At 47.2% G+C, this 18,963-nt stretch overlaps 2 protein-coding genes across 2 annotated transcripts; one reads left to right on the forward strand and one right to left on the reverse strand.

Annotated features, from left to right (window-relative positions):
* Positions 1-1,324: 1,324 nt before the first annotated feature.
* abcg2b (ATP-binding cassette, sub-family G (WHITE), member 2b) lies at positions 1,325-11,130 on the forward strand. The gene is made up of 15 exons (XM_076990041.1): positions 1,325-1,440; positions 3,291-3,350; positions 3,454-3,571; positions 5,215-5,370; positions 5,568-5,725; positions 6,234-6,385; positions 6,626-6,709; positions 7,016-7,155; positions 7,467-7,618; positions 8,251-8,340; positions 8,483-8,607; positions 9,091-9,245; positions 9,736-9,825; positions 10,847-10,899; positions 10,983-11,130. The coding sequence occupies exons 1-15, from the start codon at positions 1,334-1,336 to the stop codon at positions 11,128-11,130; spliced, it is 1,788 nt and encodes a 595-aa protein (XP_076846156.1). The 5' UTR covers positions 1,325-1,333.
* A 3,104-nt stretch (positions 11,131-14,234) lies between these two features.
* Positions 14,235-18,496, reverse strand: fscn1b (fascin actin-bundling protein 1b). Its single transcript, XM_076990045.1, has 5 exons — positions 17,580-18,496; positions 16,907-17,063; positions 16,620-16,741; positions 16,090-16,260; positions 14,235-15,902 (listed from the first exon to the last, which is right to left on the reverse strand). Exons 1-5 carry the CDS (start codon positions 18,406-18,408, stop codon positions 15,697-15,699), a joined length of 1,485 nt encoding a protein of 494 aa, XP_076846160.1. The 5' UTR covers positions 18,409-18,496; the 3' UTR covers positions 14,235-15,696.
* Positions 18,497-18,963: the final 467 nt, after the last annotated feature.

The raw sequence follows: 18,963 nt of genomic DNA on the forward strand, positions 1-18,963 counted from the left end.
TACACATATACTCGAAATTATTCCAAATAATTCGCTTTTTATCTCATTAAAAGAGATGGTACCGTGTTTGGTCACAGCAGAAGAGTGCAGTAAGCACTAGTTAGGTTAGATATCTTAGCTAACTAACCTAATTATGTTCATGGCGTGCTGCAGAATTCACTTAACATTAGCTGGCAATAAAGACGACGTGCTGACTAATCATGTGTCCATTTTTATAGTGTAGTGTTTTTATAGGGTAAGGGCATTTATTGAGGGTAAACGCAGGGCAGTAGGCTCACCCTTAGAATCCGACGGACGGATTTTACGTCCAAAATACACCTCGTTTTCTCAGCTAAATTAAGGCGAATTTGTACTTCTGCGTCAAACCAACGACGTAGCGGGACATAGGTTATCTGTTTTTGGGTCCGAAGTGTTAACCCCAGTTTTTTAAGTACATACAGAACACTTGTATTTGTGATCTTTGACATCTTTGATTTGTAAGTGATATATAAAAACAATTGATAATCAAACTTTAAGGCTTTCTTTAACCAAAACACAATACTTGTACTTTTTACATTTCAGTACTTGAGTAATAAATTTTAGACTAAACTACTTGCAATACTTAAGTACAAAAAATGCTGAATACTTCTGTACTTCTACTTAAGTAAAGTTTTTAAAGAACACTTCAACTTCTACTCAAGTCAATGTTTTGATAGAGTACTTGTACTTTTACTCAAGTATGGGTCTCGAATACTTTATACAACACTGCACGTAAGTCAATTCAAGGTCGAACCAATCACTGCTTACTGAGTGGCTACTGCCAAATTCTAGTGGCCTGTAAAGTTTACACTACACTGAACATCAATCTGTGATCCTTGGATTGCATGGAGCACTAGTTCCAAGTGGACATTTCAGCTTGACATCCCTTTACATCTCATCATGCTTAGCTGAAGAGAATCTCTCCCAGAGGTTTGACTTGGCAGTCTCAACTTGACTTTGGGAGGGCGAAGGGTCGTGTTTCAATAATAGTGGGGGTGTTGAAACACCCCACCCCAGTTTGCTACGTCCCTGCACATGACAAAGTTCGGACCTTATCTGCCAGTTTTGCCTCGTAACTGTAGTCACCAAGCAGGCTGTAGCATCATGCGCGCACACACTCATGCAGACTTTGACCAGAGTGCACGCAGTGGTCAAGGTCTCCAGCACGCTTAAACGGTAGCAGCAAACGCTCAGGTCGTAAAGCCGAGAAACCCGCTTCCCTTCGCTCATTTCCGTCCGCATCTCCTTCGTCGGGTCATCACGGATGGACCTGGATCAGCTCAGAGAGCACAAAGCCAGGAGCGTGTGCATCTCCATGCCGGGGCCAACCGTCACGTTTGGAGACGTGCGCTATGTGGTGAGGGAGGGCCGTGGCCCCTGCCGCCGGGCAGCTCCTGAGAAAGAGATCCTCCGGAACGTCAGGTCAGCATGAGAAAGGTGTCTGAAGAAAACTATTAGTGCGAGTGTGTGTGTGTGTGTGTATGTGTGTGTTTTCAACTGGTATCAGGACAGAAAACGTCTGTAGGGCTTGGATTTGTTTGTTTGTTTTATTGAAAAGACAAAGACATTTACATTTTGGTTACTCACTTCAGGGTCCAAGTTAAAGTTTTTGTTTGTTTGATGTGTGCAAACATTGTAGTTTTAAATTCACTACAGCTGTTCAACACTATATATATATGTATATATATACATATATATATATACATACATATATATATATATATATATATATATATATATATATATATATATATATATATATATATATATATAATATGGATTGTTCTGCTTCAATACTACCATTTTGCTAGAATAAAAATAATACATAGATATGCTTTATGTAGTAAATAGATAGTGGTTTATGGTAAAAAAAATCCCCACAAGGCAAGGCAACTTTATTTATATAGCACCTTTCATAATACACGTTGGCAAGTGTTTTAGACAAGAAAAGCTTATTACAACCCAAGGTCTATCACCTTGGCAAGGTCATTGCCAACAAAATATGATACATAAAAATTAAAAACAAGATTTTAAATGAATAAAAATAGAAATTTAAAATTCATTGAATAGTAATATAAAGTAACTTAAGAATGAAAGAAGTCAATACTAATAAGTAAAAGATCAATAAAACTAGAAAGTTTGATGTTACAGTTAGGTTTAATAATTAGGTATAGACATTTCTTCTTAGTATAAGATATATCATATATATCAAATTCATGTCACATGTGAGCCCACATTCAGGATATTGGGATCAACACCCGTCTGCATGAGCTCTTCTTTGGCACAAGCAAACTTCTCACTGATACCACTATCAGCTAATCTGCTCTTATCTCTGGCCTTTGTTTGAAAATTTCATACCAGTACCTGCTGTGTGTGTGTGTGAGTGTGTGTGTGTGTGTGTGTGTGTGTGTGTTAAAACAAAATAAAAAGAAAGGTTACATTTTTTTCCTAGCAATCTGAAATATCTTTCCTTTTTCTTCTCAAACATCTCTATATTCAGTATTAAACACTGATTCTGTAGTCAGTGAAATGGAAGCAGGTAATGCATTTTGCATTAGCAGAATAGCCTCCAGCCTTCCCCTCTGGAGAATAAGATTTTACACTCTATGTTTGATCTGGTTATAATGAAGACATAAAAGCACTTTTGACAGTTTGTCCCGTGTTGTCCATCTTTCTGCATGGGCAAATTTGCCCTTCAAAGAAAGGGGAGGATGAAAAGAGGCTGGAGGGTGAAGGCAGAGTGAGAGAAGACCAGCCCTCTAGGGCATGTGTGGTGACCCTCTAGGGCATGTGTGGTGACCCTCTAGGGCATGTGTGGTGACCCTCTAGGGTATGTGTGGTGACCCTCTAGGGCATGTGTGGTGACCCTCTAGGGCATGTGTGGTGACCCTCTAGGGCATGTGTGGTGACCCACTCTTCCTGCCCCTGCTGGCGCGCCAGTGACTTTTGGCTTTGGTATCTGGAGCTGCTTCCCTTTAAAGCCACACTGCGAGCTGTGTGTAGTCACGTGGCCATTCACGCCCTGAGGCACAGCCTTGGGGAAACAGCCGCTCAGCCCTGACAGCTCCTCTTCCCCTCTGACAATCCATATCCCACAGTTCTCGGCTGCACTGACACTAATTAGTTTGGGGATTGGTTGTTTCAGTAGCATTCATGACACTAAGTAATGTGCTGACTGGTCATTTCAGTGGCATTATGACACTAACCGGGTTGCTGATTGGCCACTTCGATGGCATTATGACATTAACCGGGTTGTTGATTGGTCGTTTCAGTGGCATCATGAAGACGGGACTGAATGCAATCATGGGTGCAACAGGGAGTGGTAAAACATCGTAAGATTCCCCATCATAGTTAGAGTTCTCTCTACACTAACACTCGCAGTTCATTGTATGAACCCCTCTGCATGTGTGCACACACCTGTGTATTCATGGGCAGACTGCTGGATGTGATCGCCGGGAGGAAGGACCCTCGGGGATTGCGGTCGGGGCAGATCTTGGTCAACAACAAGGTCGTCACTTCAGAACTACGCCTCCTCTCTGCCTATGTCGTCCAGGTGGGTGTGATCACTATCTGCCCCCCCACTAGCCATCCCCCCACTACCCGTCCTCCACTACCCATCCCCCACTACCCGTTCCCCACTACTGTCCCCCACTACCCGTCCTCCACTACCCGTCCTCCACTACCCATCCCCCACTACCCGTTCCCCACTACTGTCCCCCACTACCCGTCCTCCACTACCCGTCCCCCACTACCCGTTCCCCACTACCCATCCCCCACTACCCGTTCCCCACTACTGTCCCCCACTACCCGTCCCCCCACTACCCGTCCTCCACTACCCATCCCCCACTACCCGTCCCCCACTACCCATCCCCCACTACCCGTTCCCCACTACTGTCCCCCACTACCCGTCCTCCACTACCCATCCCCCACTACCCGTCCTCCACTACCCATCCCCCACTACCCGTTCCCCACTACTGTCCCCCACTACCCGTCCTCCACTACCCATCCCCCACTACCCGTCCTCCACTACCCATCCCCCACTACCCGTTCCCCACTACCCGTTCCCCACTACTGTCCCCCACTACCCGTCCTCCACTACCCGTCCCCCACTACTGTCCCCCACTACCCGTCCTCCACTACCCATCCCCCACTACCCGTTCCCCACTACTGTCCCCCACTACCCGTCCTCCACTACCCATCCCCCACTACCCGTCCTCCACTACCCATCCCCCACTACCCGTTCCCCACTACCCGTTCCCCACTACTGTCCCCCACTACCCGTCCTCCACTACCCGTCCCCCACTACTGTCCCCCACTACCCGTCCTCCACTACCCGTTCCCCACTACCCGTTCCCCACTACTGTCCTCCACTACCCGTCCCCTCACTACCCGTCCCCCACTACCCGTCTTCCCACTACACGTCTTCCCACTACCCGTCCCCCCACTACCCGTCCCCCACTACCTGTCCTCACTACACGTTTTCCCACTACCCATCCCCTCACTACCCGTCCTCCACTACCCATCCCCCACTACCCGTCCTCCACTACCCATCCCCCACTACCCGTTCCCCACTACTGTCCCCCACTACCCGTCCTCCACTACCCGTCCCCCACTACCCGTTCCCCACTACTGTCCTCCACTACCCGTCCCCCACTACCCGTTCCCCACTACTGTCCCCCACTACCCGTCCTCCACTACCCGTTCCCCACTACCCGTTCCCCACTACTGTCCTCCACTACCCGTCCCCTCACTACCCGTCCCCCACTACCCGTCTTCCCACTACACGTCTTCCCACTACCCGTCCCCCCACTACCCGTCCCCCACTACCTGTCCTCACTACACGTTTTCCCACTACCTGTCCCCCACTACCCATCCCCTCACTACCCGTCCTCCACTACCCGTCCCCCCACTAACCGTCCCCCACTACCCGTCCCCCACTACCCATCTTTCAACTACCTGTCTGCTCCCACTCATTCCCCCACTACCCGTCCCACCCTTGAACGCAATCTAGCTGCCACTGACTGCTTTGTGAGTTATATCTCTCCCTCACTCATTCACTCTCACTCTCCCTTTCTCTCTCCATCTCTCTCTCTTTCTCTGTCTCTGTCTTTCTCTCTCTCTTTCTCTATCTCTCTCACTCTCTTCCAATCCCCCCCCCTCTCTCTCTCTCTCTTTCCTCTAACATCCTCCTGTCAGGATGACATCTTGATGGGCACTCTGACTGTCCGAGAGAACCTCATGTTCTCGGCGAACCTGCGCTTGCCCCGGCAGCACTACTCCACCCACGGCAAGAAGAAGAAGGTGGTGTGCATCATCCAGGAGCTCGGCCTGCTGGACTGCGCCGACACCAAGGTGGAGGAGCCAGAGGACGCTACAACACCTCTCTAACACTTTACCTCCAACACATGTTGAGACATCACACTGATTCCCCCTCGCCTCTCTCTCTCTCTCTCTCTCTCTCTCTCTCTCTCTCTCTCTCTCTCTCTCTCTCTCTCTCTCTCTCTCTCTCTCTCTCTCTCTCTGTCTCTCTCTCTCTTTCTCACTGTTAGATAGGCACAGAGTTCCTGAGGGGCGTGTCAGGTGGTGAGAGGAAACGCTGCAGTATTGGAATGGAGCTCATCACCTCTCCCGCCCTCCTCTTCCTGGATGAGCCAACCACAGGCCTCGACTCCAACACGGCCCAGAGCATCGTGGCTCTCCTGCACAGGTACACGCCTCCACTTCCCACTTACCCCACCCCGTTTACCAAACACGACCTAGTTTGGGCATGAAGTCGCAGGTTGTTAAAATGACCTCGTTGCATAAATGTATATCGTGCCATCTAGAACCGTGCCTTCTACACCTGTGCCGTCTAGACCTGTGCCGTCTAGACTCGTGCCATCTAGACCCGTGCCATCTAGACCCGTGCCGTCTAGACTCGACCCGTCTAGACCCATGCCATCTAGACCTGTGCCATCTAGACCCGTATCGTCTAGACTCGTGCCGTCTAGACTCGTGCTGTCTAGCCTCGTGCTGTCTAGACTCGTGCCATCTAGACCTGTGCCATCTAGACCAGTGCCGCCTAGACTCGTGCCGTCTACACTCGTGCCATCTAAACCTGTGCCATCTAGATCCATGTCATCTAGACCCGTGTCGTCTAGACTCGTGCCGTCTAGACCCATGCCATCTAGACTCGTGCCGTCTCACTGCTGCGTTCTCCCCGTCTCACCACGCAGGCTGTCCCGTAACGGGAGGACCGTTATTTTTTCCATTCACCAACCGCGGTATTCTATCTTCAAACTGGTCGACCACCTCACCCTGCTGCACAAAGGCGAGACTGTGTATGCAGGACCTTCAGCCGAAGCCATCCAGTACTTTCACAGCCTAGGTGAACACACACACACACACACACACACACACACATGCGTGCGCACACGCACACACACACACGCGCGCGCACACACACACACACACACACACGCACATGCACACACACACACACACACACGCGCACACACACACACCCACACACACACACACACACACACACACACACACACGCACACACACACACATTTACATGTAGGTCTAATAACTAGTGAAGTTGAATGCTGCTCCATTTGTTTAGGTTATGAGTGTGAGGCATTTAACAACCCAGCAGATTTCCTCATGGATGTCACAAATGGGCAAATCTCTCCCAGGGTGCGGTCAGGTAAAACACACACACACACACACACACACACACACACACACACACACACACATACAAATATGTGCATGGTGTTGCAGTGAAACTGTAAGACAAACACTATTAATGCGACCCATAAATGGTGTAATAAGATTATCTATATAATAAATATTTTTTTTCAGTGCTGTTTCACTGAGCATAACTTTATTTTAAAAAGCCAGTTAAGTCAGTGGGACATTACAACTCTTCAAAAGAGTCAACTCTTCATTTGCGATGTTTCAAATCCCTCCTGTGCTGTGGGAATGGAGCCTGTCCCTGTCTCCCATGCAGAGAGGTCTTTGGCCGATCTCTACAGAGACTCTCAGTATTGTGCTAATGTCACAGAAGAGCTGAATAACATCATCAAACCTGCAGAGTTTGAGGACGCAGCAAGAGCAACACCATCCTACGTCACGCCCTTCCTCTACCAGGTGTGTGTGTGTGTGTGTGTGTGTGTGTGTGTGTGTGTGTGTGTGTGTGTGTGTGTGTGTGTGTGTGTGTGTGTGTGTGTGTGTTTCTGTAATCGTGGCTGTAATCATGGGTTACAGTTGTAATCGTGGGTTAATGGTTACCTGGTTACCTAGGCTTGCACTCTTATTGACCTGCTGTTATCGAACGCTGAATCTGAACAGTTGCAGGGAAATAAAATTGTAGTATATGGAAAACAACTGCACTAAGCTGTGTGTGTGTGTGTGTGTGTGTGTGTGTGTGTGTGTGTGTGTTTGTGTGTGTGTGTGTTCAGCTGAAGGTGGTCTGCTGGAGAACAGCCCTCAACCTTGTGCGTAATCCCCAGACGTCTTATGCTCAGTTAGCGCTGAACATACTGTTTGCCCTCCTGGTGGGTCTCATCTACTTCCAAATGCCCCACACGCTCCCAGAGGCCCTGCAGAACAGGTGTTTACCCCACAGCACTGCATCCTCCACCCGCACTACACCCACATGCTCAGTGGCGGACTTAGCAATTTGGGGGCTCAAGGCGAATTTAGCTAGGGGGCCCATCAACATTAATATGCGAGAAATAAGTTAGCTAATCAGGGGGCCCCTACAGTGGGCTGCAGTGGGAGGGGCCCAAGGCAGTTGCCTAGGAACGCCTCTATGCAAAGACCGCCTCTGCACACGCTCCACCCGCACACTCCACCCAGCTCTGCAGCACAGACTTTTCATTATTGCAAATTGGGTTTTTACAGTAGCCTGACACAAAGGATTACAAAGGATTATTCTGCTAAAGAGACGTGTTCCCAAAAACGTGGTACTGGAGCAGGTTTAATCCTGGCAACAAGCTCGGGACTTTGAGGGGTGGGGGTGTCTAGAGCTGTCTCAAAGAGCTTTAAAAGCATCCCACGAACCATACATTAATGTTCACTAGCTTAGGTGTGTCATAAGAAACCTGTCTTTTGCTACAGCTTATTTATTTAGAAATTTTTAATAGCAAACAAGTAGACAAAACTGACAATGTCAGTGTGTGTGTGTGTGTGTGTGTGTGTGTGTGTGTGTGTGTGTGTGTGTGTGTGTGTGTGTGCTCTCAGGAATGGTGCCTTCTTCTTCCTCATTATCAACATGGTGTTTGGCAACCTGTCAGCGGTGGAACTCTTCATCAACGAGCGGCCGCTGTTTGTGTGAGTGTGTGACATTTTAATCATCATTTTAATCATTCATTTGTGGCACCAGACACCATTTCCTCAAACAGAATTATTCCTCTGTAATTGTGTGTGTGTGTGTGTGTGTGTGTGTGTGTGTGTGTGTGTGTGTGTTTCACAGACATGAGAACTCATCGGGGTATTACCGCACCTCCGTCTACTTCCTGTCTAAAGTGTTTGTCGATTTGGTACCAAACCGCATCGTGCCGATCTTCATTTTCGCCGCCATCAGCTACTACATGATGGGTGAGGACACCGTAGTCTCTTATATGCCCCTTCCTCCCCTTCCTATTGGTGCGCAGCTCATCGCTGTATAATCACAACATCTCTAAACCCAGCAGTCCACTGTAGACGGGCTAGTTTTCCCAGTTTTCTCTGATTAACTAAGGGACCCTTTGAGCTGTGGCCATACTGGGAGCTGTGGCCGTACTGGGAGCTGTGGCCATACTGGGAGCTGTGGCCATACTGGGAGCTGTTCACATTCTATTGTTTCACAAGGAAAGGTCTCTTCCCAGGACCTGAAGAAGAAATAATTAACCTGTCATGAATAAGGTGTCCCCTAGTTGAACTTCTATTCAGAGTTCTTATCAGACTCATTACAGGTGAAAATATACAACTCTGAGCTGTAAACTAAGCTAGGTGTGTGTGTGTGTGTGTGTGTGTGTGTGTGTGTGTGTGTGTGTGTGTGTGTGTGTGTGTGTGTGTGTGTGTGTGTGTGTGTACATGCAGGATTGAAGCCAGACTTCACTGCCTTCCTCTGTTTCGCTCTGACCATGTCTCTGGTGAGTCTGGCCGCCGTGGGTCTGGCCTTCCTGGTCAGCGCCAGTGTGAGCTCCTTCGCCGTGGCCAACGTCCTCATCGCCCTGCCCTTCGTCTTCATGATGGTCCGTACAGTCCAGCCCTCCTTCTTCTGTTTATTACAGCCAGTGGATCTGAGTTCTGATTCTGACCGTACATCTGTCTCTCTGCATCTCTGCATGTGTGTGTCTCTCTCTCTGCCTGTGTCTCTCTCTCTCTGTTAAACTCAGATTGCTTTATTGGCATGCATAGTAATAAACTGTTGGCAAAGTTTTAAGACATATACACCCTAACACCCTAACACTAACCCTATGATATATATTAGTGTTAGGGTTATGTCTGTGTGCGTATATATCTGCTGCATTACAATGTACATTTAGTATGTTGAAGAGTGGTAACCTTGAAGGTAAAAGTGGAATTTTGTCTCTCTCTGCCTGCTGTCTGTCTGTCTGTCTGTCTGTCTTTCTCTCTCTCTCTCTCTCTGTCTTTCTCTCTGTCTCCATGACTTTCTCTATCTGTCTCGCTGTCTCTGTCTATCTGTCTGTATGTCTGTCTGTCTCTCTTGCCCTGTCGCAGGTCTTCGGAGGCTTCCTGGTCAATCTGAACTCTATGCTCAGCTGGCTGTCCTGGCTCAAGTGGATCAGCATCTTCAAATATGGACTAGATGTAAGGAGAGAGTGGGAAGAACCCACTGGAGAACCACACTGGAGAACCACACTGGAGAACCACACTGGAGAACCACACTGGAGAACCACACTGGACGGGTGTCCAGGATCTTATAGCTGCCAGGAGAGAATAAAACAGATGCAGGCGATTGAGCCATTTGCGTAGCGTTTTGCAACTCGTGCATTTTTCTTGATTACAATCTGTGCCCTCATATCATCTCGTTATCACAAACATCATATTGGCACTGTGAACGACAGCTGTCCTTGATGTTCTCATATTGACTCTGTGAACGACAGCTGTCCTTGATGTTCTCATACTGACACTGTGAACTACAGCTGTCCTTGATGTTCTCATATTGACTCTGTGAACTACAGCTGTCCTTGATGTTCTCATATTGGCACTGTGAACGACAGCTGTCCTTGATGTTCTCATATTGACACTGTGAACTACAGCTGTCCTTGATGTTCTCATATTGACACTGTGAACTACAGCTGTCCTTGATGTTCTCATACTGACACTGTGAACTACAGCTGTCCTTGATGTTCTCATATTGACTCTGTGAACTACAGCTGTCCTTGATGTTCTCATATTGGCACTGTGAACGACAGCTGTCCTTGATGTTCTCATATTGACACTGTGAACTACAGCTGTCAGTGATGTTCTCATATTGACTCTGTGAACTACAGCTGTCCTTGATGTTCTCATATTGACTCTGTGAACTACAGCTGTCCTTGATGTTCTCATATTGACTCTGTGAACTACAGCTGTCCTTGATGTTCTCATATTGGCACTGTGAACGACAGCTGTCCTTGATGTTCTCATATTGACACTGTGAACTACAGCTGTCAGTGATGTTCTCATATTGACTCTGTGAACTACAGCTGTCCTTGATGTTCTCATATTGACTCTGTGAACTACAGCTGTCCTTGATGTTCTCATATTGACTCTGTGAACTACAGCTGTCCTTGATGTTCTCATATTGACACTGTGAACTACAGCTGTCCTTGTTCTCATTTTCCAGGCTGTAACCATCAATGAAATGACGGGCCAGGTCTTCTACAGCAACACCTCCATGTGTGTATTACTTTAAACTCTGATGACAACAGTTGTGTTGAATTGTGTGGACTTGGTGATAATGAAGAACCCTCTTCTCCTAGACTCACAGGAGAGATGTTCTTGAAGGCCCAAGGAATAGATTACAGCACATGGGGATTCTGGCAAAACCACGTGGCACTCCTGGGCATCACACTGGCCTGCATGGCACTGGCCTACATGCAGCTACGCAGTATCAACCGATGGAAGTGACATACTGGATAAATACTACATATATTGTTCTTGGACGGACCTTCACATGATACGTTTAATAAAACTGTAGAACTTTAGGCACCTTAGATTCTACAGTGGAATAATCTGAAAGTGCCTGATTTACTCATCAAAGAGGCGAGAAAAAAAGGTTCGAAAATTATAGGATTATATGAAAACATTTACACAATGTAATTTTTCAATGTAAATGGCGTTTTTGACCTCGCTTATCGGGTACTGGAAAATACTAATTGACTCAGGAGACTTCAGCGCCCTCTGTTGGGGAAATGTCGGTTTGAACGTTATATGCCTGCAGAGGAATTCAAATAATTAAAGTGGAAGGAAATATATATATCAAATGTGAATTTAGAATGTAATATTTATTTATTAGTGATGTTATTCTTTGGAGGGCATACACGTGAGAATTTTAATTCTAGCAAATTCACAAACCTATGTCCACAAAAATATATGGTCGTGTGTTCAGTTTCTTCTGACAGTATGTACACAAAACTTTATTAATAAAAGTGAACGTTTATTAATTTAACTGACGGACATTGCTTGATTATTTATTCCCTTGGTTTTCTGACTTGCACAGACAAATATGCCACCTACCATCCAGTATCTTACACACGAGCTAGCAGTTGGCAACGTAGGTGAGTTTTAAGCCAATGTCAGGTGTGCGATGGGAACATCTCAGCAAGGAGGAGTCGCAGCGAGATCTTCGTGGACTTGAGTGTTGGGACTCGGGGTGTCCTGGATATTGTGACTACTCGTTTTCCGAAGCTTTGAGGGAAACCAGGGAACACATTCACGTGTGACTATGTTTCCCAGGAAAATACAGACAGCACGTATAACTGACAGAGAGGTATACTTATGGAGGATTCAGTAAGTGACAACAGCTGCAGTTTGCAGAAAACCATATGAGCTGGGAAGCGCACCTACTCAAAATAACTACTGTTACATTTACGGACGGCTGTGATCGTTTACAAAACCACACCAGCATGGACTTTCATCAACATCAACATTAAAAAGCCTGATTTGAAACCCGAGTTTTATCTATAACGTGGTTTTATAAAATAAGCCAACGTATGTTAAACACTGAGGAACTAAATGGTTTTCTGCACACCATTATCTGTAAAACATGCTGGAGGCAGTATCTCAACACACCTCCAAATGTCCAGGCATGTACAGTTCGCAAACGGAAATTCCTAATTGTGATTTGAAATAGGACGTGAGCAAGTCGCCTATTCTTTCAGTTAGAGAATGTGGATGTGCGCCACTAGGTGGCAGTATTCAGCCACCGTCCCTGCTGTGACCACTCTCCTCTACCTTCGCCCTAATTCCCACCACTCATCCGTCTGTCATCTCTGTGGTGACTCTGCAAATCACAGCAAATCACATCCGTCACAATAATGAGACCGAATCTGACAGCCGTCCCTCAGTTTTTCCTTTGAACTGGGCCGTTTACCCTGCTAGAGTATTTCAGATATTTGCATTGAGCAACTTGTACACACACACACACACACACACACACACACACACACACACACACACACACACACACACACACACACACACACACAGTTCACTCTCCTACGAGTGTGTGTAGGGAATGCTGAAAAGATGACGTTATCATCTTGAGGTTTCACAGAGCTCTCAGTGACATAATCACCCACTTCTCTCTCTCTCTCTCTCTCTCTCTCTCTCTCTCTCTCTCTCTCTACACACACACACACACACACACACACACTAACAGACTAACAGATGACTAACAGATGTAATATATACTGCACACACACATATATATTACATCTGTTACACATTAATAATGTGTGTGTGTGTGTGTGTGTGTGTGTATGCGTGTGTGTGTATTTGTGTGTGCGTGCGCGTGTGTGTATGTGTGTGTGCGCGTGTGTGTATGCGTGTGTGTATGCGTGTGTGTGTGTGTGTGTGTGTGTGTGTGTGTGTGTGTGTATGTGTGTGTGTGTGTGCGCGTGTGTGTATGCGTGTGTGTATGTGTGTGTGTGTGTGTGCGCGTGTGTGTATGCGTGTGTGTGTTCATTGCAGAATGACCTCCAGTTGTCACTTGTTCTGCGGGGTTCTTAAGTTACATTCTGACCTATTAAGAATTTGAAAATCTTGAAAAGCTCCTGGGATCTCTCCAAAAGAACATAAGTGAAGAGATAGAGGGATGTGTGTGTGTGTGTGTGTGTGTGTGTGTGTGTGTGTGTGTGTGTGTGTGTGTGTGTGTGTGTAAGAGAGAGGAGAGAGACAGACAGAAAGACTGACAGAGAGAGAGAGAGAGAAAGGAGAGACAGACGGAGAGAGAGCGAGGGAGAGAGAGAGTGAGAGAGAGATAGAGAGAGGAGAGACACAGACGGAGAGAGAGCGAGGGAGAGAGAGAGCGAGGGAGAGAGACTGTTATGTAAAACACTTCTGACTTCACACCCACCTCTGGTGAATTTGCACTTGCTGTCGCCATGGCAACTCACGAAAGTTGAGATCATTGCACTACAAGTCATAAATCTAGATACGACGGAATCTCGGTGTGTGTGTGTGTGTGTGTGGGTATTTGTGTGTGTGTGCGTGTGTGTGTGTATTTGTGTGTGCGAGCGCTCGTGTGTGTGTGTGTGTGTGTGTATTTGTGTGTGCGAGCGCTCGTGTGTGTGTGTGTGTGTGTGTGTGTGTGTGTGTGTGTGTGTGTGTGTGGAGAAAATGCTGACAACCAACAGAGCTAAATGAATATTTAAGCTTTAAGGAATAGGCCTATAAACAAAATAGACACAAGCCAGCCTCATCATTTACCTACACACTGTCAACAGCAGCACACTGTACAACCCCAGGCTGACGTACGTTAGCATATTAACTGTAGTAAACTGCTAACATAGGGGGAAGGTCCCTTTCTGACTGTAACATCATGATATTGTGATATTTTTGCACCCATTTAACATGCTAATTCCCGCTCTGCACGTGTATCGTGCCCTTGAAGGTTGAATGACCTCTGTGTCTGCGAGTGGAAGCATTTTAACACGTTTAGTTTTCTCCACACGGTCTCAGCACCCTAGTGCTGCTGAGGAGTTTGTCAGTCAAGCACAGACGGCTTTGAACACGTTTTTGAAACTTTATTCATTTTTATCTTAACAGATGCCTTATGAAAACAGGTAAACAACAAGAGGACTTTTACTACTTGGAGAAGGCACATACACACTTGTCAGACCCCCAGAAAACTCGCCTGTAATGAATTCACACCGACTGCCGGACTGGACGGACGGTGCTGGTGTTAATTCAACACGGACGATTCTGCACTTTCCCCATTTCAGACACTTTCATAAAGCTGTAGACAAGACATTGAGAAATAAAATGTAGCCATCATGCAAGTATTATTGTATACCCCGCAGGACACGAACAGGTGAACAGGTCGGCTTTGTTACAGCAACAAAACCTTCTAGATACCATGATGTGCATGTGGGAATGTGAGGCTCTCTGAGGTGGACGGAGGTTTCCAGAACTTTATGAGTCACTGAGTCGCTATTTAAAACATGACCTCATTAGATCGTTCACACTAAAAATGTTTTTGGATCAGGACACATTATCTCTGAAGCGAAAACCCTGTAAAATACACCAGCCTCTTGCGAAGCATTTTTAGAATAACAAAACGATTCACCTTGCACATACACTTTTAAATGCGTGCCAGAAAGCATTTTTTAATGGCCAATTATAGTGCATGTATCTATTATTCGTTTCTCCAAATAGCCTTCTGCATTTTAACACTAGTGGTTTTGTTGCTTGTGTTAGGAAAGGCAAGCATACAATTAGCACCAGGTGTTCAGCACAGTTGAGTACATCACATATACTGTACAAGATATAGACAGGTCAAATGGGTCAGGGGTCTTCTGCAAGACACCTCAGGGAGGTTACATGAACCTGTAAGAATTACACCACTTTTAATCTCAGGTAGCTGTAATCTCCACTCAGACGGCAATTTGCTAGACACTAGGCAGCAAATGGGATAATCCCATATTATATAAAGCATTTTCAGATTGCAAGCGAACGCATGTTGACACTTGTGAGTGACCTCGCGTAGTTCAACCAGCGTAGCACAGTTCTTCATCAAACCGACTAGCTCACCACAGCAAAGCGCCAACGAGATTTGACATAGACTCGATTCATTTACTGAAACGAGGTGACAGCTTGCAGGCAGCTGACATTCAATCGTCTCTTAAATTATAAGGTCAGGTCTTTCCTCATCAATAGTTTCTTCTGTCGACACACAAATATCCACATGTAGATCCTTAAATATATCTATTTTTATAAAGTTATATATCCTATGCAGTTTGTTCTTGTTGTGTGCTTTTTAAAAACCAAAACAGTCGTGTTGTTGATCCACCTGTTTGTGCTTTGTATTCATATTGTGCAGATGTGCACTTGTGCTGTAGTGTCTGGCTCAAATGTCTTGTTTCCCATAACAACATACATGAAGGAAGCAGGTGTACAGCTATAAGTTGAGATGCTCATGTAAAAATGATGTGTGTGCGTGTGTGTGCGCTTGTGTGCGTGCCCGTGCACGTCTCAATACTCCCACAGTGTGGCATTAGCAACACCCTGGGCGTTAGCCTTCAGCACCCCGGCCTGGTCTCCTTTCAGATAGTTGCCCTCCAGGGTCTTAATGGCCACCTTGTTGTAGTCACAGAACTCAAAGTGGAAGTGGACAGGGGCAGAACTGCTGCTCACCACGGCGCCATCTGCCTCCACGGTCCAGTAGTTCCCCAGTGAGTCTGAAAACACACACAGTGTCTGATATTTTAGATCCATTGCTGCCGTTTTCGACAGTACCATTTCAATACCGATACAAAACAAGACCCCGTCTGTAATAATCAATCGTAGAAACGGCTCCTCCCTCTCCGTCATCGACGGCCATTCACAACCACCTCGGAGGAGGCGTGGGCCAATAGGAAGCCGTACCTCTGAGGCTGTAGGCGTTGTTGCTGTGTTCTAATTGGAAGACGTCGTAGGAGGAGCGGTTTGAGTCCAGCGTTCCAGCGCCTTGCTTACGGGACCCGATGAAGCCGTGTTCCCCACGCAGTACGATCAACGGTCTGTTGATCAGCTTCAGCACGAACTCCTCGTGTTCTCCTGCAGACCACAACATCAAGGGATATCATTAATTAGAGCAATTAGAGCAATAACTATCATTAAATAGAGCAATTAGAGCAATAACTATCATTAATTAGAGCAATTAGAGCAATAACTATCATTAATTAGAGCAATTAGAGCAATAACTCAATTATTAGAGCAATTAGAGCAATAACTATCATTAATTAGAGCAATTAGAGCAATGGCTCTGTCCTAATTAGGATACAAATTTAACATCTAACATTCTGTTGCTATACTTATGGAACTCGTGCGTTTTTGACTGCACACGTTACTGTAGTAATACTCTGTTGTGGTGCTAAGTGTGTTTGCAGCACACACACACACACACCCACACACACCTGCAGAGTCCACGGACGCCGCCAGCTGGCCGTTCTTTTTGGCCGCCAGGTACTTGCCGTTGCTGGCCTTCAGCGTGACCTTTGACCCTCTCCACTCCAGCTCAAAGAAGCAGTTGGCTGATCTAAAACAACGAGCCCATTCCCCCCGTTACACGCGCGTGTGTCATTACTGTGTAGACCATGTGTACCGTCATCATCTGTCCTGCAGCGTTCTGCTCATGTACTGAACGTTATGTTTATGGGTCCGAGTTCTCCTGCAGTCTGGAGCCCGGTACCTCCTGACTTACTTTACCGAGGCCGTGCACTGGACCGCCCCACTGGGAGTGAGGATCCAGTACTTCCCAGTGCAGGACCTGAACGCACAGCGCTTTGTCTCACGGTCCATCTCCATCTGGAACACCTCCTGATCCGACTCCTCATCCTGATTGGCCGACAGATCCACCCCTAAAGGAACACAGACCAATCAGACAGAGTCTCAGACTTGAGCCCAGTGGGCTGCACAAGGGTCCGTTTGCATGCATTCCTGCACATGCACAAAGTGATGCAAAACGTGAGCGTTAAAGTGTGAAACAGTGTGGAGTAGAGTGTGAAACAGTGTGGAGTAGAAACACCCCCCCCCCCCCCCCCCCCCCCCCCCGCGTACAGAAGAGAGTGAGCACGGAGGCATGCCATGAAAATCACACGGAGAGACAGGAAGATTGAAGAGGAAGAACAGGCATTTAAATCAATCCCACATGGAGATTAAAATTCCTGCATAGCATGCACATGTGTGCGCGTGCACACACACACACACACACACACACACACACACACACACACACATAAGTAGCCTTAGGTTTGTTAGACGTCATTTTATTTCTTGTGAGAGCTGTTTCAAGGCTTAAATGAATTCTTTATTACATTAATGCGCTATCAATGGCTATATTGTTATACTAGGCTGTAGAATTAAAGGGAATATACCCTGGCGCGTGGACACGTTCCTGTCGTTGCTGGCGGTGAGCACCACTTGTCCGTGACTTTGCTCGAGGACAAAAAGCTCGTCCTTGCCCACGCGCGCGCTCTTGCCCGACTTCATGGTGCCGGTCGGTCCGGACGGTGCCATGTATTTCCCCGTGGCATCTCTAAACGCCACCTTACCGGTGCGGAATTCCAGTGTGAAGCCGGTGTTCGTGTCCGCTTTCGCGGCCAGAGCGCCGGTGCTAGTGAGGAAGCGGTTGTCTGCGGTCTGCAGATGGTACCGCCGGTCCAGGTAGACGAGCGTGAGTAAGGAGTTCACGCCCCACGGCACGTCCCGGTTAACGGCCAGTTCGTTGCGCTCCACCGACAAGTGCGCGTACCGCTTTCGTGCCACGCTGTACACGTTCACCTGAGGGTGCACGGCCAGGTGCACGCTCCATTTCTCCGCAGGGGAGATGCTCTGGGCGAAGCACACGATCCGGTCCTCGGTGCCGCCCAGGTAGCGCGCATGGGTGTCGGACTGCAGGGACCACCGGCCGTCGTCGTGAGCGATGACCAGGAACCTGCAGTCGGTACCGGGGTGCTCGCTGTCCGCTGTTACGTTGCCGTCCTTGTCCGTGGCGAGGTATCTCCCCAGGTGGCTCCGTATGAACACGCAGCTGGAGTCTCCAGCCTCGTCCGCCTGCTCCAGCGTCCACACCTGCTTCTTCTTCATGGAGCTGGCAGACGCGTTGATCTTAAACCCGAACATCTCCGCCGTTAGATATTTGTTATCGGCGTTTATTAGACCGAACCGAATAACCAGGGTCTCGCCTAATCCTTCAGAAGCCATTTTTACCGGATTGAGTTCTGAAATTGTGTGAGTGGAGCAACGGGTTCGAGTGGGTGTGACCAGTAGGATGTGTGTGTGTGTGTGTGAGAGAGAGAGAGAGAGAGAGAGAGAGAGAGAGAGAGAGAGAGAGACGGGGAGGGTCTATTCGTTTTTTTCGTCTTCTGGTATTTTCAGAACATTTTTTTTCCATCTGCATTGTACATTGGACACGCGCTGCCAGTCATATCACCAGCTGTTGCATCCATGTGAATCTGGGCACATGACGACATACAGTGACCAGTATGTTCACACCAGTGGTCGCCATGGAATGAGAAGTTTTTGCTTTCAAGAGTATAATCAGTTGCTTCCGGTTGTAAAATTAAGGAATTATCTAAGCCTTTAAAAATGGTGTATGTGTTTGCACCATTTCCCCACCGCAAAGTTTCATCTGTCACCCGCCCTAATGGGTTTAATGGCGCACAGGTTCGCACGTGCCGCTTTGATCTCGTGCCAGTTTGATCCCTCGTGCCCGTTGAATCCCTCCGCAACCATTTATTTCCAAAATAAACAAACTAG

The sequence above is a fragment of the Brachyhypopomus gauderio genome, unplaced genomic scaffold (assembly GCF_052324685.1).
Source record: "Brachyhypopomus gauderio isolate BG-103 unplaced genomic scaffold, BGAUD_0.2 sc72, whole genome shotgun sequence".
NCBI classification, from domain to species: Eukaryota; Metazoa; Chordata; class Actinopteri; order Gymnotiformes; family Hypopomidae; genus Brachyhypopomus; species Brachyhypopomus gauderio.

What these genes read in the sequence shown, in the direction of transcription:
- abcg2b (XM_076990041.1), top strand. Translation starts at nt 1,334, where the DNA reads ATGCCGGGGCCAACCGTCACGTTTGGAGACGTGCGCTATGTGGTGAGG. An exon ending in ACAGGGAGTGGTAAAACATC is followed by an intron (nt 3,351 to 3,453) that starts GTAAGATTCCCC and finishes ATTCATGGGCAG; the next exon opens with ACTGCTGGATGTGATCGCCG. An exon ending in TGCCCTTCGTCTTCATGATG is followed by an intron (nt 9,246 to 9,735) that starts GTCCGTACAGTC and finishes GCCCTGTCGCAG; the next exon opens with GTCTTCGGAGGCTTCCTGGT.
- fscn1b (XM_076990045.1), bottom strand. Translation starts at nt 18,408, where the DNA reads ATGGCTTCTGAAGGATTAGGCGAGACCCTGGTTATTCGGTTCGGTCTA. An exon ending in GAACGTGTCCACGCGCCAGG is followed by an intron (nt 17,064 to 17,579) that starts GTATATTCCCTT and finishes GTGTTCCTTTAG; the next exon opens with GGGTGGATCTGTCGGCCAAT. An exon ending in CAACGCCTACAGCCTCAGAG is followed by an intron (nt 15,903 to 16,089) that starts GTACGGCTTCCT and finishes GTGTGTTTTCAG; the next exon opens with ACTCACTGGGGAACTACTGG.